The sequence below is a fragment of the Entelurus aequoreus genome, linkage group LG11 (genome assembly GCF_033978785.1).
Source record: "Entelurus aequoreus isolate RoL-2023_Sb linkage group LG11, RoL_Eaeq_v1.1, whole genome shotgun sequence".
NCBI lineage: Eukaryota > Metazoa > Chordata > Actinopteri > Syngnathiformes > Syngnathidae > Entelurus > Entelurus aequoreus.
In genome coordinates, this window is record NC_084741.1 from 52679098 (window position 1) to 52705611 (window position 26514).

The 26514-nt window shown below is 41.5% G+C and overlaps 1 protein-coding gene across 1 annotated transcript; it reads right to left on the reverse strand.

The window, feature by feature from the left end:
* Positions 1-18985: 18985 nt before the first annotated feature.
* On the reverse strand, positions 18986-24465 carry LOC133660223 (uncharacterized protein K02A2.6-like). Its single transcript, XM_062063510.1, has 2 exons — positions 22620-24465; positions 18986-21771 (listed from the first exon to the last, which is right to left on the reverse strand). Exons 1-2 carry the CDS (start codon positions 24081-24083, stop codon positions 19249-19251), a joined length of 3987 nt encoding a protein of 1328 aa, XP_061919494.1. The 5' UTR covers positions 24084-24465; the 3' UTR covers positions 18986-19248.
* Positions 24466-26514: the final 2049 nt, after the last annotated feature.

The following is a 26514-nucleotide window of genomic DNA, read 5'->3' on the forward strand; positions in this document are numbered from 1 at the left end:
ATACGGTCACCCTCAGTGTGACCTGTGTGTGTGTGTACAGAAGCCAAATAAAACATGTGACTGGGCCGGCACGCTGTTTGTACAGGTTGTAGGGGGCGCTAAAGGCAGTGCCATCACGGCATGCCCTTAATATTGTTGTTAGGGGGAAAATCGGCAGACATTCGAGAGAATGGTTTCCCTGAAATTCGGGACCGGGAGGGTTGGCAAGTATGACGCTGTCAAGTGGCATTTATACAAAACTTGCGGGCCGCACTAAAATTACATTTTCATATTAAGGTGCGGGCCGCAAAATAACGTCTCGCGGGCCGCGTGTCTGAGACCCTGCTTTAAACCGACTCATTAGAAGTGTCAGGCTGTTGCCGCACCGTCTGCATTAAAAACCAACAAAACTAAAGACAAGTTTCGGATATTGAGTTGACATATTAAGATATTACAGTTTCTCTTTGGACTACATGCACTGAATCCACAGCCAGACAGATAGAGGGCGCAACCAACCTTTGTAGTTGATACTGTTACGTGATTGGCTGTTAGCATGTCCCTCCCAGTGCTTAGTGAATACTGTTACCTGATTGGCTGTTAGCATGTCCCTCCCATTGCTTAGTGAATACTGTTACCTGATTGGCTGTTAGCATGTCCCTCCCATTGCTTAGTGAATACTGTTACCTGATTGGCTGTTAGCATGTCCCTCCCATTGCTTAGTGAATACTGTTACCTGATTGGCTGTTAGCATGTCCCTCCCATTGCTTAGTGAATACTGTTACCTGATTGGCTGTTGGCTTGTACTAATATTGCTCACTGACGAATGCGGTAATTATTGCTTCATAATTTCTGGTTTCTTCCGATCAAAAAGTATAAATATATATCGAATTGATAACGTGTTACACCACAGCATATCCAATACAGCCCACAAGAAATGTTGTTAAATTAGAATGATTACAGGCCCTCTTTAAACAAAACAAGTGGACAGGGCCTAAATCTTTGGAAATAATTCCTGATAACATGCCAGTGTGATATTGTGATTATTGGTGACATAATGCAAAAATGATGAGTGTTTGGTATTCATTCAAGCTTGTTTATTGCAGCGGAAACATTTATTACTGCATGTTATGTGATTAGTGCCACCTCCTGGGGGAGCAACAAAATGAGATGTTCCATCTTCCACTGAGAATGTGTTAAACCAGCTCTCTTCTCGTTATACTTTCAGATGACATTTCCAACTCTTGACTATATTTCTATTTGATTATTGGAATTTTCCAGGTGGCAAATTGAATGAAGTCAAATTAAGCGGAATTGCATTTCTCTCCGGTTGTCTGAGAAATAAACATGGATGTGTCTGTGTTTCTGAATTGTTGTAAAGTTCACACATCAGCGTAAAATTTGATTTTATTCACTTATGTATTTAGTAAATAATATAAAAAGCACTGTCAGATATATAATATCACAATATTTTGTCCTCTGCGTACGTGGCTGTGTGACGTGAGACAGCTGGTCCTTGGCGTTGAAAAGTAAATGATGACTCAGGGGAAAAAAACTTGTTCTTATGTTATTCCTGTTTACATTAGGTCAAAATACAAAGCAAAATAAGGAGTTATGTCGCATACAGGCTAGAATATTAACTTTTAGCTTTAGCTTGTAGTGCATATATTACGATATATACACAATCAAAAAACTGCACAAATGTAATATATTGGATACGAATAGCTTCTTCAAGGCTCAACAACGATGGAAGCAAAAGCTTCAGAGGGAGATGTTGGGAGAGCACGTTGTCTCATAAACCATGTAAAATATGATCTTTAAACTAGCAGGTGACACTAACCACGTATACATGGGCAATTTTAACCTGATGATGATCATACTTCAAATTAGAATGTTACTGTGTACATGGAACCTGAAAAAATGATCTGATTATGATGTGCGTTTTAATGCATCACACCTTAAATCGGAATACTTTATTTTGATATGCGCAGCACATACTAGAAACGCAAGTAGAAGACGAAGAAGCAGTAACTTCTGCTGTAAAAAAAACTGTGCATTTCTGATTGTCCGACGTTGTCACGTTATTTATTTATCAAATCTTTCTTCTGTTTGCTACTTTTGTTTTATCTCTCTTTTTAAAATTGAGGGGTTCTGTGCCCCACATGTTGTGATATTTACGGGTACATTCTGTATATGCGCCTAAAGGGCTACCAGGTAGCACTTGGAGTAGCTGTAAGGTTGTGAATAAAACAACGCGTTGGGACGACAACTGGATCCCTTCTTTTATTGTTACATCGACACATGACACGCCAGACCATCCTTTTGTTTTCGCTAGTCGCGGTTTTAGAACAATAAACGGTACTTCTGTACATGTTGGTTGAACCGGGGAAGACAGCATGCCGAGTAGGGATGGGAATTGATTAAGAGTTTTCCGGTTCCGATTCCACTTTCGATTCTGCTTATATAAAAAAACAACGATTCGGTTCTTTATCGGTTGCCTTATCGATTCTTATTTGGAAAAACATTTTGTTTAATTTAGAGCTAACTTGACATTACAAAGCTAACAGTGAAGACTTAAGCGGCACATAGCTTAGAAAAAAACCTTTGAAAATATATTTTTTTTTTTTAAATCTGTAGAATTTAACAAAATAAAACATGTGGAAATTACACAAGAATGTAACATTTCGGAACATTTGTAAAACTTTTAAGAATATTTGTCATCTACCTAGAAAAAATACCGTGCAATATACAATGCAAAGTTTTGTTTAGATTTACCAGGTGAAACTTATATAATGACATGTGCTCATAACATGCAACATGAGATATTTTGAACCTTCTTTTGATATAATGTTGATGTTTATTGCTTACAGCAAATGAAAACCTTCAATTGAAAATCTCAGAAAATGTGTTTTTTAACAAAAAACTGTAAGCGTTGATCACCAAAATTATATAAAATAAAGGCTTGACATATTTCACTTTGCATGTAATGAGTTAATATCACATATTAGATTCACGTTTGAAGTTGATTTGCTGACATGAATGGACTTTTACACCATATTCTAATTTTATGAGTTCCACCTGTATGATAAATGGGTTATACTCTGTAGAGGTTGCCCTCTAGTGCAGTGGTCCCCAACCTTTTTGTAGCTGCGGACCGGTCAACGCTTGAAAATTTGTCCCACGGACCGGGGGCGGGGGGGGGATGTATGGTATTTTTGTCATAAATAAATACAGCCCAGTGGTTGGGGACCACTGCTCTAGTGGGTTCTTCAGACCACCACACACTGCCAGGAATTCAGGGTTTAATGATGATATTATGACTGAGTGAAAATGTGGTTGGAGGAAAACATGCAACTTTTCTCTGACTACAATTCACCTAACGAAGAAGCATCTATGTGAAAAATTGTTGAAAGCTTTTGACCACAAACTTAGGCACTGCATGGTGACATTTGTTGTTCCTAGCCGAGTGGCACTCTTCTCTGCGGTGAAAGCTTGCGGCAGGCGAGAACTGGAACCACTATTGCCCGCCTCTAAACCATTCAGAATATGTCTCCTCTTGCTCATGTGAATGAGATGGCATTCATTTCAATTTAACAGGTAATAGCGCTATCATTACAGGCGGCATTAGTACCTGTTGTATTTCATTCAATCAATCAATGTTTACTAATATAGCCCTAAATCACGATGGTCTCAAAGGGCTGCACAAGCCACAAAGACATCCTCGGCTTAGATCCCACATCAGGGCAAGTAAAAACTCAACCCAATGCGATGACAATGAGAAACCTTGGAGGGGATCGCAGATGTGGGGACCCCGGTTGTCGAGTGGATCTAGCATAATATAATTATTGATGATTATTGATTGATTGATTGGTTGTATTTACATCAGATGACTGCTGCTGCCTGGCATGAGTTCAGCGCAGTTCAAAAACGCGACATTCATTTATAGTGTTAGCATGTTTTATGTTCAAATGTTATTGCTCGGATGTTCTCCTCTCGATGAAATAGCAACCTTGCAATTATTAAAAGTAGTGTTGTTGCTGTCTTTTTTTTTCGTAAAATGTCAGCAAACTTCAGTGCACTTTTTCCACCCGGGCAATGCCATGGTGCTGATGTCACTCCGCACATTGTGTAAGGACGTCATCCCCACCCGGAAGAACAGTTAAAGAATAGAATAGAAGAATAGAATAGAATGGACTTTATTGTCATTATATTTGCATATAACGAGATTAAGGACTCCAATTTAAGGTGCGGTAGTGGGAACAAATATGGGGTAAAAATAAATTACACAAGAGGTAATAAAAAAGAAAAAACAACAACAACTAACAATTGAAATAAACAGACTACTATACAATAAAAAAATAAGCAATCCTGTACAATATACAAAACACTATAGGATTACAAAATACAAAATACTGTACAATACACAGTACAAGACAAGAGTACCGGAGTAAAAAATAACAATCAGTGTCGGATGTATTGCACTCGAAGGGTAATATTGCACAGTGGGGTATTAGGGTAGGATATTGTATAGTGGTGAATTATTATTATAAGTTAGAGTTCAGGATGGTGACAGCTCTGGGAAAGAAGCTGTCTCTGAGCCTGTTTGTTCTGGCTCTGATGCACCTGTAACGCCTGCCCGATGGTAGTCGGTCGAACAGGTGGAAGCCAGGGTGTGTGCTGTCCTTAGTGATGCTTTTTGCTCTGTTGAGACAGCGGTGCCATATGTAGTAATGTGGCCAGAAATGGTACTGCAATCACGGTCAGAGTTTAACACACACAATGCCAGGACTGTCTGTGGTTGAATTTAAGATGACGTCTGAAGAACTATTTAATTCACTGGTCGGAGGAACGTCTTGACAGTCCAACCTTTGGTAGTCCTCAGCTCTAGTTTCCTGACCTGTATGTGATTGCCATGGTAATCCTTGGTGACAAACGTCTTAGGCCAACGATTCCTTTTTACCCGAGGATCTCTGACAAGCGCAGAATCTCCTTCTTTGATATTGGAATGTGCATCCTGCCACTTACTTAAGGTTTGAAGAGTGTAGAGATATTCTTTCCTCCATCTTTCCAGAAAATATTGTGCTGGACACATTTCCACTGCTGACGATGCAGATTTGTATTTTCAAAAGAACCAGGAGGTTTGATTGATTGATTGAAACTTTTATTAGTAGATTGCACAGTGACGTACATATTCCGTACAATTGACCACTAAATGGTAACACCCGAATAAGTTTTTCAACTTGTTTAAGTCGGGGTCCACTTTAATTGATTCATGATACAGAAATATACTATCAAATATATACTAACATCATAATACAGTCATCACACAAGATAATCATCAGAGTATATACATTGAATTATTTACATTATTTACAATCCGGGGTGTGGAATATGGAGGGGGAGGGGGGGTAGGTTTGGTTGGTATCAACACTTCAGTCATCAACAATCAACATCAACAATTGCATCATCAGAGAAATGGACATTGAAACAGTGTAGGTCCGACTTGGTAGGATATGTACAGCAAGTAGTGGACATAGAGAGAGAGATCAGAACGTATAAGAAAAAGTATCTACATTTGATTATTTACATTTGATTATTTACAATCCGAAGAGGTATTATGTGGAAGGGAGGGTGTTAGTCAAGGGTTGAAGTTGCCTGGAGGTGTTCTTTTAGTGTGGTTTTGAAGGAGGATAGAGATGCCATTTCTTGTACACCTGTTGGGAGTGCATTCCATATTGATGTGGCATAGAAGGAGAATGAGTTAAAGGCCTACTGAAATGAATTTTTTTTATTTAAACGGGGATAGCAGATCCATTCTATGTCATACTTGATCATTTCGCGATATTGCCATATTTTTGCTGAAAGGATTTAGTAGAGAACATCGACGATAAAGTTCGCAACTTTTGGTCGCTGATAAAAAAAAAGCCTTGCCTGTACCGGAAGTAGCGTGACGTCATAGGTTGAAGGGCTCCTCACATTTCCCCATTGTTTACACCAGCAGCGAGAGCGATTCGGACCGAGAAAGCGACGATTACCCCATTAATTTGAGCCAGGATGAAAGATTCGTGGATGAGGAACGTCAGAGTGAAAGACTACAGTGCAGTGCAGGACATATCTTTTTTCGCTCTGACCGTAACTTAGGTACAAGCTGGCTCATTGGATTCCACACTCTCTCCTTTTTCTATTGTGGATCACGGATTTGTATTTTAAACCACCTCGGATACTATATCCTCTTGAAAATGAGTCGAGAACGCGAAATGGACATTCACAGTGACTTTTATCTCCACGACAATACATCGGTGAAGCACTTTAGCTACGGAGCTAACGCGATAGCATGGTGCTTAAATGCAGATAGAAACAAAAGAAATAAGCCCCTGACTGGAAGGATAGACAGAAGATCAACAATACTACTATCAGGAGACACCGAACCAAACACTGGACCTGTAACCACATGGTTAACGCGGTGCCGCCTGTCGAAGCCTAGCAATGCTGTTGCTAACGACGCCATTGAAGCCAACTTAGCTACGGGACCTCGTCAGAGCTATGATAAAAACATTATCTCTCCACCTACGCCAGCCCTCATCTGCTCATCAACACCCGTGCTCACCTGCGTTCCAGCGATCGACGGCGCGACGAAGGACTTCACCCGATCATCGATGCAGTCGGCGGCTAGCGTCGGATAGTGCGTCTGCTATCCAACTCAAAGTCCTCCTGGTTGTGTTGCTCCAGCCAGCCGCTAATACACTGATCCCACCTACAGCTTTCTTCTTTGCAGTCTCCATTGTTCATTAAACAAATTGCAAAAGATTTAACATCACAGATGTCCAGAATACTGTGGAATTTTGCGATGAAAACAGAGCTGTTTGTATTGAGATACAATGTGTCCGAATACTTCCATTTCAACTGTTGACGTTACGCGCAAACGTCATCATACATAGACGTTTTCAACCGGAAGTTTCGCGGGAAATTTAAAATTGCACTTTATAAGTTAACCCGGCCGTATTGGCATGTGTTGCAATGTTAAGGTTTCATCATTGATATATAAACTATCAGACTGCGTGGTCGGTAGTAGTGGGTTTCAGTAGGCCTTTGAGACCTTTGTTAGATCGGAATCTGGGTTTAACGTGGTTAGTGGAGCTCCCCCTGGTGTTGTGGTTATGGCAGTCATTTACGTTAAGGAAGTAGTTTGACATGTACTTTGGTATCAGGGAGGTGTAGCGGATTTTATAGACTAGGCTCAGTGCAAGTTGTTTTACTCTGTCCTCCACCCTGAGCCAGCCCACTTTGGAGAAGTGGGTAGGAGTGAGGTGTGATCTGGGGTGGAGGTCTAGAAGTAATCTGACTAGCTTGTTCTAGGATGTTTGGAGTCTAGATTTGAGGGATTTGGAGGTGTTAGGGTACCAGGAGGTGCATGCGTAATCGAAAAAGGAGAAAGAGGAGTACAAAGTTTCTGTGTCAGGATCATTTTTGGAGTAGGGGAATGAGGCGAGTCTGCGTCAGTCAAGAGAGGTATGGCATTTATCATTGCAGAAACCTCTGCCAAAAAAGTTGCTCGTGCTCAGTGTGTAGGATGTGAAGGAACTGTAAAATCATGGAGTCCAGGATTTGTCTTGAAACACCAATCATCTTCTCCCATACTCCACTCATATGGGAAGAGTGGGGTGCATTAAACAATATCGTGCATCCTTCCTCACTAAGATAGTTTGAAATGCTTGTCTCAGCACTTTGAGGCAGCACTTTGGCACAGGGGTTAGTGCCTCACAATAAGAAGTCCCCTCCCCCGCAACCCTGAGAGGGACAAGCGTTAGAAAATGGATGGTTGGATGTCTCATCTTGCAGGAGGATTTGCAGCTCTTTGCAGACTCCTTCCAAGTTTGTGCCACCGTCCGATGGGATCACTTTTGCTGAGCCATGCAATGCAAAGAAACGCCATTGAGCGCTGAAAAAGCTTGACTCTGTTAAAGGGGTCACATTATGTTTGGTTTTTCTATTTTTAAAACACTACATAACATGTAATGATAGTAGTAATCATACTCAGTGGGTGTGGCCTAAATGCATCACTCAATAATGGGGAGGAATGGGTGAAAAAGACCCAGAAGTGGGTCTGCATCGTATCTGGCCACCATTTTGTTTCATAGTTTCTAAAGACATCCACTATTTTAGTTGTAGTCCACACATCAGATTGATTTATGACTCCTACGGGCAGAAGTCAGTATTACATCTTGTAGGTTTTTTTGTTTTCCGCCATCTTTTTTGTAGTACTTATAGCAGTTATACCGTTTTTAATGCTTAATCCACCCTCGCAACTGTATTATTTAGTTTGATTACAGTGATATATATTTTTGATTCACTTTAATGATTTTATCTAAGGTAAATGGTGCATTTACGCCACTATTTCACAGCATTTTAACCTAATTACATAAGTTTATTAATATACATGGCAAACCCATATATTATCTTATGTTAATTGTCTCCTACTACCAAGGCTGTTTTTGTAACATATTTGAGATGTAATAGATATGTATAACTTAATATAACGGAAATAAAAATAATTATTTACTATTTTTCATTTTTTTTAAAGTATAATGTTGTATTGAGGCTGTTTCATCTTAAATACAAGTTAACTATTTTCCTTATATTAAAAGTATTGTCTATTTTGGTTTTGAATTCAAGTTGACTATTTTCCTATTTTATAAGCATTGTAGTGAAGTGAAGTGCATTATATTTATATAGCTCTTTTCTCTAGTGACTCAAAGCGCTTTACATAGTGAAACCCAATATCTAAGTTACATTTAAACCAGTGTGGGTGGCACTGGGAACAGGTGGGTAAAGTGTCTTGCCCAACGACACAACAGCAGTGACTAGAATGGTGGAAGCGAGGATCGAACCTGCAACCCTCAAGTTGCTGGCACGGCTGCGCTACCAACCGAGCTATACCGCCTGTATATATGCCTATACTGCCAGCTGTACTGTCTTCTAGTTCGTTTTAAGCTGAATTACATCAATTTGTTTTAAAAAGTCTCAATCCATTCTTCTTAAAATGTTATTTAATTTGTATTTCTTAATCCACTCTGTCAAGGTTACTATTCGGTTTGAGTTACTTAATTTGTATTCTATTTTATTAAGGATAATTATATTTGTTAACTAATCGTATACATATTATTTTCTTATTTTAAAAGTATTATTGAGTCAATATAACTCAAAAGTTTACACACTAGTTTTAACCCTATACTATTAGCTATAAGACTAATGAAACAATTTAAACATTCTTGTATTTGTCTACTATCAGTCATTTTTTAACGACACACAGTCACAGAACATGCAAACATATAAATACATACTTAAACTTGCTTGGTGGATTTTGTTCAAAGTTTAATCTTAAGGCCCTGTCCACATTAAGCCGGATAACTCCTTAAACGAATAATTATTTACCCTAAACCTTGTGTCAGCCACACTAACCCATCGTTTAAGCTCCCCCTCCATGGATAATTTTTTACACGGGTAAGTATGCCGTGTATTATTTAATCTCAGGCTCTTAGCTTTGTATGGATTCATCGATCGTTTACAAACTGAGTTTGGAGAGGAAGTGTCAGCTCTCTTCGCTTCTCCTTACAAATGGCTGGGTCTATTCAAAAAACCCACACGCGCACACACATTAATCTCCCCACCTAATACAGCTGTGCCCACCACAAACACACACACACACAAACACACACACACGTGCACGCACACACGCATGCATGCACACAAACAAGCACACGTGCACAAAGCCTCACACCCAATGTTTAAACAAATGTAAATGTCTACTTTTTTATTGCAGTCTATTTTTTTAATCTAATACACATGATTTTAAGTATAAACCTTAACTTAGAAAAGTATTGAATCTTCAAATGTTGCCTAACATTTGACTTAGAAAAAGTAATTCCATGTTGTCATTCGGTGGAGCCAAATTGATTGCTACTAAGTCGTTGTCAGTTTATTCAACAGTATTTGACTCTTTACTATTTTGCATTTTGCTTTATTTTCCGGGATATATGATGACTTAATTTTGTTATTATGTTTTATTATTTCAATATGTGTTATTATTTCAAAACGGCAGTAATGTCTAATCCACATAGTTTATTTAATAAAAATTAACACATTATTTTCAATCGTCTGTCATTCTACTACTGGCATTTGTTTGTCTCGAGAGACAATAGAGTTTTGCGCTCAAATGTCAATTCCTGTGCAACGCCTGTTGTGACTATATAAGCCAATTCTTGACAGACATGCTTTGTTGCAGTTCCTGCACACATATTGTATTGTTGGTTGATTCAGTGGGGGTGTGACTGTTCGCTTTGTACGTTCACGCTTCTCCTCCCATTGTCTTACTCTTCTTAAGTCACTCTGATGTACGCCCTCCTCCACTAACTTCCTCCATTTCCCACGTTCAGCTGAAGAAGCTTCCCAGTTTAATGGGTTGATGTCACTGGCCTTCATATCACGCTTACACACATCTTTAAATCGAAGGACAGGTCTTCCCACAGCCCTTGTTCCGGAGGCCAGTTCTCCGTACAGGATGTCTTTTGGAATGCGAGTGTCATCCATTCGACTTATATGGCCAAGCCATCTCAGACGTCGTTGTGTAAGGAGAGCGAAGATTGTCTTCATTCCTGTTTTCTCGAGGATATCCTTATTCGGGATGCGATCCTGCCATTTAATTCCCAGAATCCGCCTTAGGCACCGAAGATGGAAGGAGTTCAAACGGCGCTCTTGACGTGCATACGAGGTCCATGACTCACTGCCATAAAGTAGAGTGCTGAGAACACAGGCTTGATACATCTTATTTTTCGTGTTGATGGTTAGCAGTCTGTTCTCCCAAGCACGCTTGGAGAGTCTAGCCATCGTTGTAGATGCTTTGCCGATGCGGATGTTGATCTCGGCATCGAGAGAGAGATTGCTGGATATGGTTGAGCCAAGATAGGTGAAGTTCTCAACAACTTGCAGGGTGTGGTTTCCAATGGAGATCCTTGGAATGTTGTGCATATCTTGTCCCATAATGTTTGTCTTCTTGAGGCTTATAGTTAAGCCAAAGTCTTTGCATGCATCAGAAAAGCTGTTGATCAGCCTCTGTAGTGCTTCCTCTGATGGTGAGGCCAGAGCAGCATCATCTGCGAAGAGCATCTCTCTGATGAGGACTTTACGCACTCTAGTCTTTGCCTGGAGACGTGCGAGGTTGAACAGTTTCCCGTCGCTCCTTGTGTGCAGGTAAACACCATCGTCAGATGATTTGAATGCTTCTGACAATAGCAACGAGAAGAAGATTCCGAAGAGCGTAGGAGCAAGCACGCATCCTTGCTTCACTCCCTTCTCAATTGGGAATGGGGCTGATGCGGAGCCGTCATACTGGATAGTTCCTTGCATATCTTCATGGAATGATGTTATCAGCTTTAGCAGCTTTGGTGGGCAGCCTATCTTGTGCAAAAGCTTGAAGAGAGCCTTCCTGCTAATTAAATCGAAGGCCTTTGTAAGGTCGATGAAGGCGATATACAATGGTTGTCTCTGCTCACAGCATTTCTCTTGTAATTGTCTGATAGAAAATATAATGTCGATGGTCAATCTCCCCGACCTGAATCCACATTGCGAATCTGGATATACACGGGCCGCAAGCAATTGCAGTCTGTTGAGTAACACTCTAGCGAAGGTCTTCCCGACAGTGCTTAGGAGGGATATTCCACTGTAATTGTTGCAGTCGCTGCGATCTCCTTTATTTTTGTACAGTGCGATGATGTTTGAGTCACACATATCCTGAGGAATTGTTCCCAGCATTGACATAGAAGCTCATGAAGATGGTCTAGAAGAACAGTGTCCTTACTGTTCTTGATGATCTCAGTGGGAATGTCATCGTTCCCCGGAGCTTTGCCACAGGTAAGGGAGTTGACTGCCTTATTGAGCTCCACTAAGGTTGGGAGCTTGTCGAGATCATCCATGACAGGTAGGTTCTCGATGCTTTCAATTGTAATGTCATTGACTGCAATATCCCGGGAGTAGAGTTCCTGATATTGCTCGACCCATCTTTCCATCTGGAGCCCACGGTCTGTGATGACTTCTCCAGTGGAGGATTTCAGTGGCACTACCTTCTTGGTAGTTGGTCCGAAAGCTCTCTTCATACCTTCATACATGCCACGAGAATCACCGTTATCTGCAGCCAGTTGGATACTCTCGCAGAGGCCGAGCCAGTAGCTGTTAGCACATTTCCTTGTCTTCCTGAGAGCTTCAAGTGTCTTTGCAGATGGATCGCTCTTATAACTCATTAGGACTGTTCTCTTGGCTTCGATGATGGGCTCCATCTCTGCAAGCCCAGCGACAAACCAGTCTGGGTTCTTCTTTTCTCTCTTACCATAGATGGCCATGGCTGTGCTGTGAACAGCATCGCGGATGTAGTTCCATCGTTCTTCAGCATTACCAGCAGGGCAGTTCTGGAGTGCATTTTCGATGGACTCGGCGAAGCATTCACGTAAGTCGGGGGCATGCATTTTGGCAGTATCTAGGCGTGGGCGACCTTTCTGCTTTGTACGGTGAATCCGTCTGGGCTGAAGACGCACCCTGCTGCCAATCAGTGAATGGTCCGTGTCACAGTCAGCGCTGTGATAGCTGCGGGTGATTTGAACGCAGTTCTTTGACGATTTTCTTGTGATGATTAGATCTAGTCTAGTTTGTCATTACACTGCAGGAATATCGGTAGTTTTTTTCTATTTCTGATTATTCTTTACATGTTTAATATACAATACATATTGTGAATATAAGTTGCATTAGAAGTATATTCTGGATAGATTTCAGGGTGTATTAATGCTGTTCTAGCGTAAACAAAGGTTTATGAAACAACTGTTCTCATTTTAAAAGTATCATTTTGTATACTATTGTCTTAATTTAAAGTTTTTAAAATATTTTTCTTATTTTAATGGCATTTAATCTTCTTCTATCTCTATTTTTACTTGAAATACAACAAATAGTTTTTTGCTTCTTATTCTGCTCTTCTTAAAGTAGTATTTAAGTTGTATTTCTTAAACCACTCCTTAAAGTTATTGTACAATTTGAGCTAACAGATTTATCTCTCTAAGGAAAGCCCAAAGTTGTTTTTTCCCTACATGCATACATGCATTTACGCACACACGCATTCATGCACTTATGACTAATGGGTCACTTGACTATCGTAAATCTTACCTTTTATTATCCTTTGTTATTTTAGCTGTGTGCTTAAGCTCATTGTCTCTTTGGAAGGTGACCTATTCCCAACCAAGCTTAAATTGTGCCTTTTATTATCCTCGTAAACACAGAGGCTCCAATATTGTCCTTGACCATACCATTTGGCTAATTCTATCCCAAAGCTTCACATCCCATGTTTAAACAAATGTAAATGTCAACTTTTTTATATAATAGTCTATTTTTAGTTCAATACACATTATTTTAAGTATTTAGCACATTATTTTTAATTGTCTGTCATTACACTGTAGGAACATAGGCAGTTAAGCTCTATATGTAATTACTGTTTATCTGGATTCTTCTTTTCACTTTGTGGCTCCTATTTTAAATGTTCCGTTGGATTTAAGGAAAACCGTAACTTAAAATAGTATTGGATTCACATACTTTTAAATAATCTCTAACATCTAGTGTGACAATAATAGCTCTGTTGTATAATTAAAAGGAGCCAATTTAAATGCTACAAAGTTGATGTTTTAAATTTAGTCAAAGGTGTTCTGTCTCTTATCCCTAACACTGCCATTTGTGCAGAGTTTAAGTGTAATCAACAAAACAAACGTTTTTTTTTGCTTCTAAATGCCTCTCTGCTTTTTGAACACTATACAAACAAAAATATTATATTTTTATTTTACATTTTTAACAATACTACATATAAAAAATGCATGCACAAATATAGAAATGTCTGGGATATGATGTATGCACTTAGTTTGTTTTTAGCTATATTGTATTGTAAAAAGACAGTGTTATTTATTAGCTAGATGATATTCGGACATTCAATTACAAATGATTTACATTGTAACTAACATAGCTTCTCTTTTTAGACTAAAAGAAAGACTTTGATTTAAAACAATTAGGCATTGTTTAACATTTTATCCCAACAGCTATGTATGGCTGTTATGTGTTACTGACATATGTGTGGTTTATACCCTAATGGAGAATAAATATAAGGTCAATCCTTGAAGCAAAAACAGTATTTAAGTTAAAATGCTACATTTGAAAGGGATTATACCATCTCTGCTTAATGCTTGTAAGTATTTTAGAGCGTCTCTTTTTCAAAACTAACGTACGGTGAAAATCAAGTTTTGGGTTACGTTAATAATTGTCTTCACAACAATAATATTGCGATCTATTTACATCGGTAAACTTATACTTTACTAAAATACAAGTTACACATGACCATGCACCTGAAAGCCTTTCAAACAGCATGAAGCCACACCTACATTGATCATATAGTTATAATTACAGGATCATACTAAACACAAAACCAGTGAAGTTGGCACGTTGTGTAATTCGTAAATAAAAACAGACTACAATGATTTGCAAATCCTTTTCAACTTATATTCAATTGAATAGACTGCAAAGACAATATATTTGATGTTCGAACTGAGCAACTTTTTTTTTTTTTGCAAATAATCATTAACTTAGAATTTAATGGCAGCAACACGTTGCAAAAAAAGTTGGCACAGGGGCATTTTTACCACTGTGTTACATGGCCTTTCCTTTTAACAACACTCGGTAAACGTTTGGGAACTGAGGAGACCAATTTTTGAAGCTTTTCAGGTGGAATTCTTTCCCATTCTTGCTTGATGTACAGCTTAAGTTGTTCAACAGTCCGGGGTCGCCGTTGACTACAACTAAAATGGCGGATGTCTGTAAAGAACTACAAAACTAAATGGCGGCCGGATGTCATCCAGCTCCAGTTTTATGTCACCCATTCCTCCCCCTTAATGAGTGTTGCAGTTAGGCCACCCCCACTGAGTAGGGCATGAGTTATCCCCCGCTGCCCTCCTTATCAAGTGGCACATTTAGGCCACGCCCTCTTTTGGGTCATAAATCCTTCTCAACCCCCCACGGCCCCCATTAACAGCTGAGTATGATTACTACTCATCATGGTTCTTTGGTGAGAATTTTGCATAGATTTTGTTTTACAGACCGATTCGTACGCCATGTTTGTCCTTCTTTTTAAAACAGCTCGTTTTGAGAGGCGGAGTCGTTGGATGCAAATTAACTTCTACTCGCCACGAAACCGAGTCAGCATTTGCCCCCGCCTGGCAGAAATGTTTTGTAGTATTATAGCTTTCTTGCTTTTATTGTGTGCACTTTCGACACTGATGAGCGGCACCAGCCATCTGTTTTGAGTGACTTTCATCACAACACGACATCTTAGATGATATAGCGAGCTCAGCGGCTCACTGTGTTTTATTATCGAGAGAAAGGAAGCAGGTTGAACTCCTACAGTCTGTATCTTTCCTAAACTAAATCATAGACATATCAATCTGTATATTGACTGTGAAATGCTTTTGCATTCTATACCATGTTGATACTTTCACAGCTGCTGCTTATTTGGGGGCTCAAGCCGAATGCAGTAAAGTAAACCAAGCTACGAGCGACATAGGGAACGTAATAACAGAATATATTACTAACTGGTCCATTGCCGAACACAGTAGGCACTGATCCAATCAAAAGTAGTCTTTAGGAAAAGCTGTCTTTTTTTTTGCTACAGGAAGGACATTAGAAAACTAAGTTAGCTACACAACATCTAGAGCAGGAGTCTTCTCAAACACACTCGGAGCGACTTCTTTCGAGTTGAAGGTGAATTTTGGTAATGGCGCAATTCTCAAATTATGCGTGCTCTATCGATAACCTCACTAACAACTTTAACGATGCCCTGCGCGACGCCATTGATAGAATAGCACCAGTTTTCAGAAGAAACCAGAGCTCTTAAACTATCATGTAGAAAGCTGGAATGCAAATGACGTGCGACTAAACTTGGGGTTTTCCATCAAGCATGGAGTGATAGTTTGATAACTTTTAAACGCACGCTTACCTTAGCTAAAACTAATTACAACTCCAATCTCATACGCCTCAATAAAAACGATCCTAAATATTTGTTAAACCCAACAAGGGACTCCTCCCAGTAGCTCCACCCACACGGCTGATGACTTTATGAATTTCTTTAATAAGAAAATTGAACTCATTAGAAAGGAAATTAAAGATAACACGTCCCAGCTACAGCTGGGTTCTATTAACGCAGATACGAATGCATGTATGACGGATATTGCCCTCCAAAATAATCTCTCTCTTTTTGAAGATATAACATTAGAGGAACTCCTGCGTCTTGTAAATGGGACAAAACAAACTTGACTTGACCCACTTCCTGGGAAACTTATCAAAGAGCTGTTTGTAATATTAGGACTATCAGTGCTAAATATTATAAACATATCACTTTCCTCTGGCACTGTTCCCCTAGCATTAAAAAAGCGGTTATTTATCCTCTTCTCAAAAGACCTAACATCGATCCTGACCTCATGGTAAACTACCGGCCGGTGTCCCACCTCCCCTTTATCTCAAAAATCCTCGAAGAAATTGTTGCACAGCAGCTAAATGAACACTTAGCGTCTAACAATCTCTGTGAACTCTTTCAGTCTGGTTTAATAAGGATGAAAAATATGCGATAAAACATAATTTTTTGACATATAAACGTAAAACTTAAGTGGGAACTCACTCCATTTTTTAAATTCTGCCTATTGTTCACAATCATGAGTGACAAGAACACACATTTCCTGTGTTTTTGTTTTTTTAGGATTTTAAAGACACAAAAAAAAAAAACATGCAAGATGCGGCTAATGGGAGTCACCATTCTAGCCTTCGAAGCTCTCGAAAACAACTTCAAAACCCTCCGTCAACGTTTTATATACACACTGCAAGAAGCAGTAGAAGATGGATGGATGGATTGATGGATATATATATATATATATATATATATATATATATATATATATATATATATATATATATATATATATATATATATATATATATATATATATATATATATATATATATAATGTAGCAACAGACACCTTCATAACAATATAATACGCACAATACTTACCACATTTTGGTCATTTAAAGCACTGCAACTTTGAAATAGTCAACAAAGATGACTATTTATGGACACATGATGATTCACAACCTTATACTTTTTGAAGCTGAATATACGGAGCCTGAACTGCTGCTTCTAGAAGTAAGCACGAAAAGACATACACTGTCGAGCTGTGTACGAACAAAACATGAAATGTGAGCTAATACTTGACAGATACTGTAAAATGATTGTTCATGTTTTCAGTCAGTACAGATTGGTGTCTTATCCCATTGTGTTGTGCATTACAAACTGAAAAGCTATTCAGCTGTTGACACAGAAGCGATCCAAACCGAATCCAAAGGACAGGAACATGCACTGCCTTAAAGCAGCCATAGTGTACTGAGCAGCCACTATAGAGAAATATGCACTGCTTTCAATAAAATAATTTGCATTTATGGTTCATTACCATCGTCTTATGTGGCATCGCCCTGCCATCATCGCTACCTTTCTGTGGTAGCATTATCAAAAAGCAGAAGAAAAGGCCAAACAAATTGTGTGAGAGGCTTTTCATATGTGAATACCACAAACGGTGAGTATTTAAGCTACTAAATTACTGCAAACGAAACTCCAATGGTATTCCCTGAAAAACAGTAATAATACACATGGCCAGACCAAACAAAAAAATATATTTTCATGTGTGGCATATAGCTGCTATTTTTGATATGTACTGTCAATTTATACAATTGAGGGCCTAATTCATCATCAGCCGTTGTCAGTCCACTGCTGGACGAAAGCCTCAGCATGTTTCTGCCATAGTGAACCATCTCTAGCTGCTCCCTGCCACTGCACTGTTCCCCAATATTTGTCTATTTCATCTCGCCATCTCACTCTTTGTCTTCCTCTATTTCTGCTCCCATTCATGGGTCTCCATGATGTCATTTGGGAAGTCCATCTATTATCTGTTCTCCTACTGATATGTCCAGCCCACTTCCACTTACTTAATTTGATAGTTCTCATAATGTCTTGGACTTGCGTTTGTTTTCTCACCCATTCATTTGTTTTTCTGTCTTTATATGTGATTCCGAGCATATTTCTTTCCATGTTGTGTTGTGCTGCTGCTATTTTCTTTTCCATTTTATTTGACAATGCCCAGGTTGCAGCTCCATATGTCATGGTTGGTAACATGCATTGATTAAAGACCTTTCTTTTTAGGCTTAACGCTATTTCTCCTCTCATGATGTTGCTCAGTTTTCCATATTGGCACCAGCCCAATCTGATTCTCCTCCCTGTCCCCTGTTCTTGACTCTTTTCTTTCAGGCTAAATCTCTGCCCCAGATAGATATATTCATTAACTTTATCAATTTCATTTCCATTAACAGTCACAGGTCCATGAGGTACCATGGAATTTGCCATAACTTTTGTTTTCTTCATATTCATTTTCAATCCACAACATTTGCTGGCATTTGCAAGGTATTTAAGCATATCTTCCACTTCACTGATTTGCTCTCCCAAGACAACAATGTCATCTGCAAACCTCAGATGATTAAATTTGTCTCCGTTGATATCAACTCCTTTATCCTCCCACTCCAGAGAGCGAAATATGCCTTCCAAACAAGCTGTAAACAATTTAGGCGAAATTGTATCGCATTGTCGGACACCCTTCTTTATGTGGATTTTCATGCTTGGTTTATGCATCGTAACTGTGGTAACTTGTGCTCTTTTTCAAGGACCACTGGAAAAGGTTCTTAGCCGAAATACACTTTATTAAAGTACTGCAGAGTTACTATTAATACAGACACGGAGCCGACGTAACATTGCTGTCCATCGGAGGATCACGTACACAACCCAGAAGTCCTAGGGACATCACATAGTAAACAGCACATGCGAAAATCATCCATTCCTTATCCTACAGCGACACCAAGTGGGCACTTGGCTATATTGCCGTTGTTCTAATGAGTGCAACTTAATAATGCTTTCATGAATGTTCACATTATAACACTTCTCCCCCTTTAGATTCCAACATTCCCAAAAATATAAATGGACTTTGAGAAAACCCAAAACGGTGGTTATCATTAGCTGGCGTACACATAAACTTAAAGTACTGTCTCAGCAACTGTTTAGCAATATAAACCTGAAAACATGAAAACATGGCAGATTTAAACTTTCAGTCACACATTCAGTCTGTCTGGAGGTTTGCGAGTGCGATGCGACCTTCGCACTACCTCTGGTGACCCAGCAGACACCGCTGGTGTGGGTGACTTCGGTGGATCTGGTGTAGGGAGACTGGGAGAGGTCTGGATGTCAGTGTGAGAGTGTCCATCCTCTCCAGAGGAAACAGAAGCCTCTGTCCTTGTCTCAGACTCTGGCGAACCCACCCCTACTGCTGTTGGTCCAGCCCCTGGAAACTCAGTGGAACTGTCTGTCTCTGAGCCTGTATCCTGCCGCAGGCGCACATGGTCCTGATGTCTGCGGAAGATACGTCCATCAGTCAGCTTAACAACGTAGGAAACTGGCCCACTCCTCTTGAGAATAATCCCAGGTAGCCACTGCTGGTTGTTGTTGCTGCTGAAGTTTCTCACATAGACACAGTCATCTGGTTTCAACTGTCTCTCACGTGCATGTTGATCATGTCTTTCTTTCTGTTTTTCCTGCTTTCCCTGCACTTTTGCCTTCATGTCCGGACGCAGCAGGTCCAGTCTTGACTTGGGCCGACGCCCCATCAGCATCTCTGCTGGCGTGCGCCCCGTTGTAGTCTGTGGCGTGAGGCGGTATTTAAACAGGAATCGTGAAAGCTGAGTGCTGAGTGAGTCACCTGTCATTCGCTTCAGGCCCTCCTTCACTGTCTGAACAGCCCGCTCCGCCAGTCCATTTGAGGCTGGGTGGAAAGGAGCTGTTCTTATGTGATGAATGCCGTTCTGTTGCATGAACTCACTGAACAACTCGCTGGTGAAAGTCGGACCATTATCAGTGACTAGTGTGTCAGGCAAGCCGTGTACTGCAAACACTTGCCTGAGTTTGTCGATGGTTGTGGGGGCTGTGATGTTGCTCATGATGTGGGCCTCAATCCATTTAGAATGCGCATCCACCATTAGGAGAAACATCTGCCCCTTAAAAGGGCCCGCAAAGTCCATATGTAGCCTAGACCAGGGACGGTCTGGCCACTCCCATGGGTGCAAAGGAGCAGGTGGAGGCATGTTCTGATTAATCTGACACTGCGTGCATCCTTTCACTTTGTCCTCCAGATCCTTATCCAGTCCTGGCCACCAGACATAGGATCTTGCGAGGCTTTTCATCCGCGATGCACCTGGATGAGTCTCATGTATTTCCTCCACAATCTGTGAACGGCCTGGGGGAGGTACAATGACCCTCGCACCCCAAAAGATGCAGCCATCTTGCAGACTCAGTTCAGTTTTACGTTTAGTATAAGGCCTCAACTCCTCTCCTTCTATCACACTGGGCCAGCCTTGTAAAAGGAAAGTTTTTACTTGGGACATGACTGGGTCCCTCTCTGTCCACTGTTTGATCCGGGATGCTTTCACAGGTGTCTCTTCCAGCTTTTCCAGTGAGAAAACAGTCTCTGGAGGCACATAAGTAACAGCAGGCGTGTCAGGTAAAGGCAGCCGACTCAGTGCATCGGCATTTGCGTTATCCTTACCTGCTCTGTACTCTATGGCGTACTGGTAGGCTGACAGTGTGAGCGCCCAACGTTGTATCCTGGCTGAGGCCAGCGGTGGGATACATTTGGTCTCACTGAACAGGCTCATCAGTGGCTTATGGTCTGTGTAGATCTTGAATGCGCGACCATAGAGATACTGATGAAAGCGCTTGACAGCGAACACGATGGCCAGACCTTCTTTGTCTAGCTGTGAGTATCCCTGCTCCGCTTTTGTCAGGGTACGTGAAGCAAAGCCAACCGGCTTCTCTGATCCGTCCTCCATTACATGCGAAAGAACTGCCCCGACTCCATAGGGCGAGGCGTCGCATGAAAGTGTTATCTGTTTATCCGGGTCATAGTGAACCAGGAGCGTTGCTGAATGGAGGAGCTCTTTCACTTCCTTGAAAGCTGCCTCCTGCTCCTCACACCACTGCCATTTCGTGTCATTGTGAAGCAACTTGTACAGTGGGGCCAAAACTTTTGAGAGGTCGGGCAGAAACTTGCCATAATAGTTCACCATGCCTAAGAACGATCTGAGTTCAGTGATGCATTTGGGGTTTGGAGCTTCCTTAATAGCTCTCACTTTGTCTTCCACTGGGCAGAGTCCCTGTGCTGTGATCCTGTGTCCCAGATAGGTCACACTTGGTGCTAGAAACACACATTTGCTGCGCTTTAATCGCAGCCCTGCTTCTGAGAGTCTCTTCAGCACCTCTTCCAAGTTAGCCAGATGCTCCACCTCCGTGGCCCCTGTGACCAAAATATCATCTAAGTACACTGCTACATGCGGAATCCCCTGCAGCAGAGTGTCCATTGTTCTTTGGAAAATGGCAGGACTGGATGCCACTCCAAACACCAGGCGATTGTATTTGAATAAACCTTTGTGTGTGTTGATCGTGACGTACTCTTTTGAATCCTCGTCGAGCAGTAGCTGTTGGTAGGCCTGGCTCATGTCCAGCTTTGTGAACAGCTTACCCCCTGCCAGGGTCGCAAACAGGTCGTCTATGCGTGGCAATGGATACTCCTCCAGCTTAGAGACCTGATTCACTGTGACTTTGTAGTCCCCGCATATCCGTGCAGTTTTGTCAGGGTACGTGAAGCAAAGCCAACCGGCTTCTCTGATCCGTCCTCCATTACATGCGAAAGAACTGCCCCGACTCCATAGGGCGAGGCGTCGCATGAAAGTGTTATCTGTTTATCCGGGTCATAGTGAACCAGGAGCGTTGCTGAATGGAGGAGCTCTTTCACTTCCTTGAAAGCTGCCTCCTGCTCCTCACACCACTGCCATTTCGTGTCATTGTGAAGCAACTTGTACAGTGGGGCCAAAACTTTTGAGAGGTCGGGCAGAAACTTGCCATAATAGTTCACCATGCCTAAGAACGATCTGAGTTCAGTGATGCATTTGGGGTTTGGAGCTTCCTTAATAGCTCTCACTTTGTCTTCCACTGGGCAGAGTCCCTGTGCTGTGATCCTGTGTCCCAGATAGGTCACACTTGGTGCTAGAAACACACATTTGCTGCGCTTTAATCGCAGCCCTGCTTCTGAGAGTCTCTTCAGCACCTCTTCCAAGTTAGCCAGATGCTCCACCTCCGTGGCCCCTGTGACCAAAATATCATCTAAGTACACTGCTACATGCGGAATCCCCTGCAGCAGAGTGTCCATTGTTCTTTGGAAAATGGCAGGACTGGATGCCACTCCAAACACCAGGCGATTGTATTTGAATAAACCTTTGTGTGTGTTGATCGTGACGTACTCTTTTGAATCCTCGTCGAGCAGTAGCTGTTGGTAGGCCTGGCTCATGTCCAGCTTTGTGAACAGCTTACCCCCTGCCAGGGTCGCAAACAGGTCGTCTATGCGTGGCAATGGATACTCCTCCAGCTTAGAGACCTGATTCACTGTGACTTTGTAGTCCCCGCATATCCGTGCAGTTTTGTCCTCCTTTAACACTGGAACAATGGGTGCTGCCCACCTTGAAAACTGGACGGGCTTGATGATGCCCAGCTTCTGTAATCGTTCCAGTTCCTCTTCAACTTTGCCTTTCATGGCATAGGGCACTGCTCTGGGCTTGAAAAACCTAGGTGTGGCTTCAGGGTCAACATGGAGCTTTACTGTCATGCCCTTAAGTGTTCCCAGCTCATCCTTGAACACATCACTGTATCGCTGCAGAGTGACCTCTGTTGTGCTTGCATATTTTATTTCATGCCAGTTGAGTCGGATTTTTCTAAGCACATCGCGGCCCAAAAGACTGGGCCCTCTGCCTTTAGCGATCACCAGCCTGCCTTTAGCTTTTTGACCCTCTGCTAAAATGTCCACATAAACCACTCCCAAATGAGGAATGGGCTGCCCTGTATAGGTCCTAAGTTTGAGCTTTGATGGGCGGATGGGAGGCTGGTTAAACCCCCACGTCCTCCTGTAAGTGTCTTCACTGATAACGGAGGCTGTAGCTCCTGAATCAATCTCAAACTTAATGTCCTGCCCTCCTACAGTGACTGTTGCATAGTAAGGCTCAGGTGGTTCTTCATCCGTTTCCACACCAAACATGTTAAAAGAACACACAGCCTCTTTATCTTCTTCATCTAGGTGATGTGTGGCTGCCTGAGCCTGCTGCATTTTTCCCAGCCCCGGCTTGCCCTTCCCCTTTGAGCTTCTGCACTTTTTGGCTAAATGTCCCTTTTTGTTACAAGCATGACAAACAACGTCTTTAAATTTACAGTCATTTGCATAGTGTCCCCCTCCACAACGAAAACACTCCACTTTTCTTTCATGCTTACCAGTCTCTCTCCTGACATGGTGCACTGCTGCTGTTTGTGCTCCTCCATGTCCTTTCTGGATATCCTTGGCATTATTAGCAGCCATCTCCATGCCTTGGGAGATTTCCAGAGCTTTCTTGAACGTCAGTGGTGGAGTTTCCCCCAGCAGGCGGCGTTGTGTGGCGTCATTATTAATGCCGCACACTAATCTGTCACGTAGCATATCATCTAACACTGCCCCGAAATCACAATGTTCTGACAGCTGCCGTAACTCGGCTACAAAGTTAGCCACAGACTGACCTTGCCTCCTGAAGTAGCTGTGAAACTTGAATCTTTGGACTATCACAGAAGGTTTTGGATTGTGGTGGTTTCCCACGAGCGTGACAAGATCATCATATGGGATCTCTCCCGGTTTCCGCGGTGTGGCCAAGTTCCTTATCAACTTATAAGTCTTTGCTCCACACGCACTCAGGAGAATAGAGCGCTTTTTATCCTCTTCTGTAATCCCATTAGCAGAGAAAAAGTGTCCCAACCTTTCTTCATACTCCGTCCAGTCCTCGTGTCCCTCCACAAATTCACCGACAGTCCCATATGTAGCCATCCTAGCTTGAGGCTCCCTCTCCACGCAGCTCTTCTGTAGCTCCGGGTGCCTTTTTTATTTCCTCTTCAAGCTGCTCCTCTGCAGCCGCCGACACACACTGCCGTCCTCCGTTCTGCTTCACTGCTGCGAACTGCGTCTCTCCTCTGTGTTTTTCCTCGGCGCCGTCGGTCACGCACGGCCGCCTAGCTTACTTAGCACACTTAGCTTAGCTTACAAAACAACAAACCGGAGACACACGAAAAAAACAAAAACCAGTTCACCTCGTCGCCAAAAATATGTGGTAACTTGTGCTCTTTTTCAAGGACCACTGGAAAAGGTTCTTAGCCGAAATACACTTTATTAAAGTACTGCAGAGTTACTATTAATACAGACACGGAGCCGACGTAACATTGCTGTCCATCGGAGGATCACGTACACAACCCAGAAGTCCTAGGGACATCACATAGTAAACAGCACATGCGAAAATCATCCATTCCTTATCCTACAGCGACACCAAGTGGGCACTTGGCTATATTGCCGTTGTTCTAATGAGTGCAACTTAATAATGCTTTCATGAATGTTCACATTATAACAGTAACTGTGGTAGTGCAGTTTGTGTAGATGTCCTTGAGTAAGTTAATGTACGTATGATGAATTCCTTGATCTTGCAGAGCTTTTAGAACCGACTGTGTCTCCACCGAATCAAATGCCTTTTCATAGTCTATGAAGGCACTATGAGGGCCTAATTAAAGGATTTAATTACATGACATTTCTAGAAAAAGGTTATATTTAGCATCTTTTCCTTAGATCACCTGTGTCACTAGTGCGACCTAGAAAAGGAAGACATAATGGACACTTTTACTAAGTCCTGGATTAGTCGGAGATTGTGTGTGCAATTAAAGGTGTGTTTTTTTTCTGTTTTGTAGGGAACAGAAAATGTGCTTTTGCATTATTCACAAACTAAACAACCCTCAATCACTGTAAAAAAAAAAAAAAAAAAAATCCCAATGAAACCTAATAAGAGTCTGTGTGTGTTTAAATTTTCATGCGAGCCATTTTGAGGCCAAGATGAATGCAATGAAGCAGGCGGAAGCTGAGAGAGCGACATCATTACCTGAGATTGTTGAAGAACTCCATGACAAATGCACAAACACAACCAACGTTCTTACGGGGAATTAGTCACCTCGTGACACATTTGTTAACAGTAGCTTGTATTCTGTTGTCTGTCTATCTGTGTTGGCCCTGCGATGAGGTGGCGACTTGTCCAGGGTGTACCCCGCCTTCCGCCCGATTGTAGCTGAGGTAGGCTCCAGCACCCCCCGCGACCCCGAAGGGAATAAGCGGTAGGAAATGGATGGATGGATGGATGGATTATGACAAACAAAAAAATAATAATATTGCAATTTTTGGAATATTAAGTTGGAAAAGAGTTTAAGAGAATAAATTCCAAATTATATCATAAAAAGGTTGGAATACTACAATGATCAAAAAAGTGTAATGTAAAGAAAAATATGTTCATACAGTTTGTCACCTATAATACAAAGCTGAAATTAGGGCTGTGACAGTTACCGGTATTAACGATAACCCGCTGTAAAATTATTGACAATTAGTATTACCGTTTCAAAATTCGAATGATCGTAAAACACTGACTACCGCACTTTGATAGACTTATGGTAATACCGCTCATTTCCTGGAGAAGCAGCTAGTGCGCTAATAAGTAGCTATCTTAAAGGCCTACTGAAAGCCACTACTACCGACCACGCAGTCTGATAGTTTATATATCAATGATGAAATCTTAACATTGCAACACATGCCAATACGGCCGGGTTAACTTATAAAGTGACATTTAAAACTTCCCGGGAAATATCCGGCTGAAACATTGCGGTATGATGACGTATGCGCGTGACGAAGTCCGAGTAACGGAAGTTATGGTACCCCGTAGAATCCTATACAAAAAGCTCTGTTTTCATTTCATAATTCCACAGTATTCTGGACATCTTTTGCAATTTTTTTAATGAACAATGAAGGCTGCAAAGAAGACAGTTGTAGGTGGGATCAGTGTATTAGCAGCGGACTACAGCAACACAACCAGGAGGACTTTGTTGGAGCGCTAGCCGCGCTAGCCGCCGACCTCACCTTGACTTCCTACGTCTGCGGGCCGCCAAACACATCGGGTGAAGTCCTTCGTCCTTCTGCCGATCGCTGGAACGCAGGTGAGCACTGGTGTTGATGAGCAAATGAGGGCTGGCTGGCGTAGGTGGAGAGCTAATGTTTTTAGCATAGCTCTGTGCAGTCCGGTTGCTAAGTTAGCTTCAATGGCTTCGTTAGCACAGCATTGTTAACCTTCGCCAGCCTAGAAAGCATTAACCGTGTATTTACATGTCCACGGTTTAATAGTATTGTTGATTTTCTATCTATCCTTCCAGTCAGGGGTTTATTTCTTTTGTTTCTA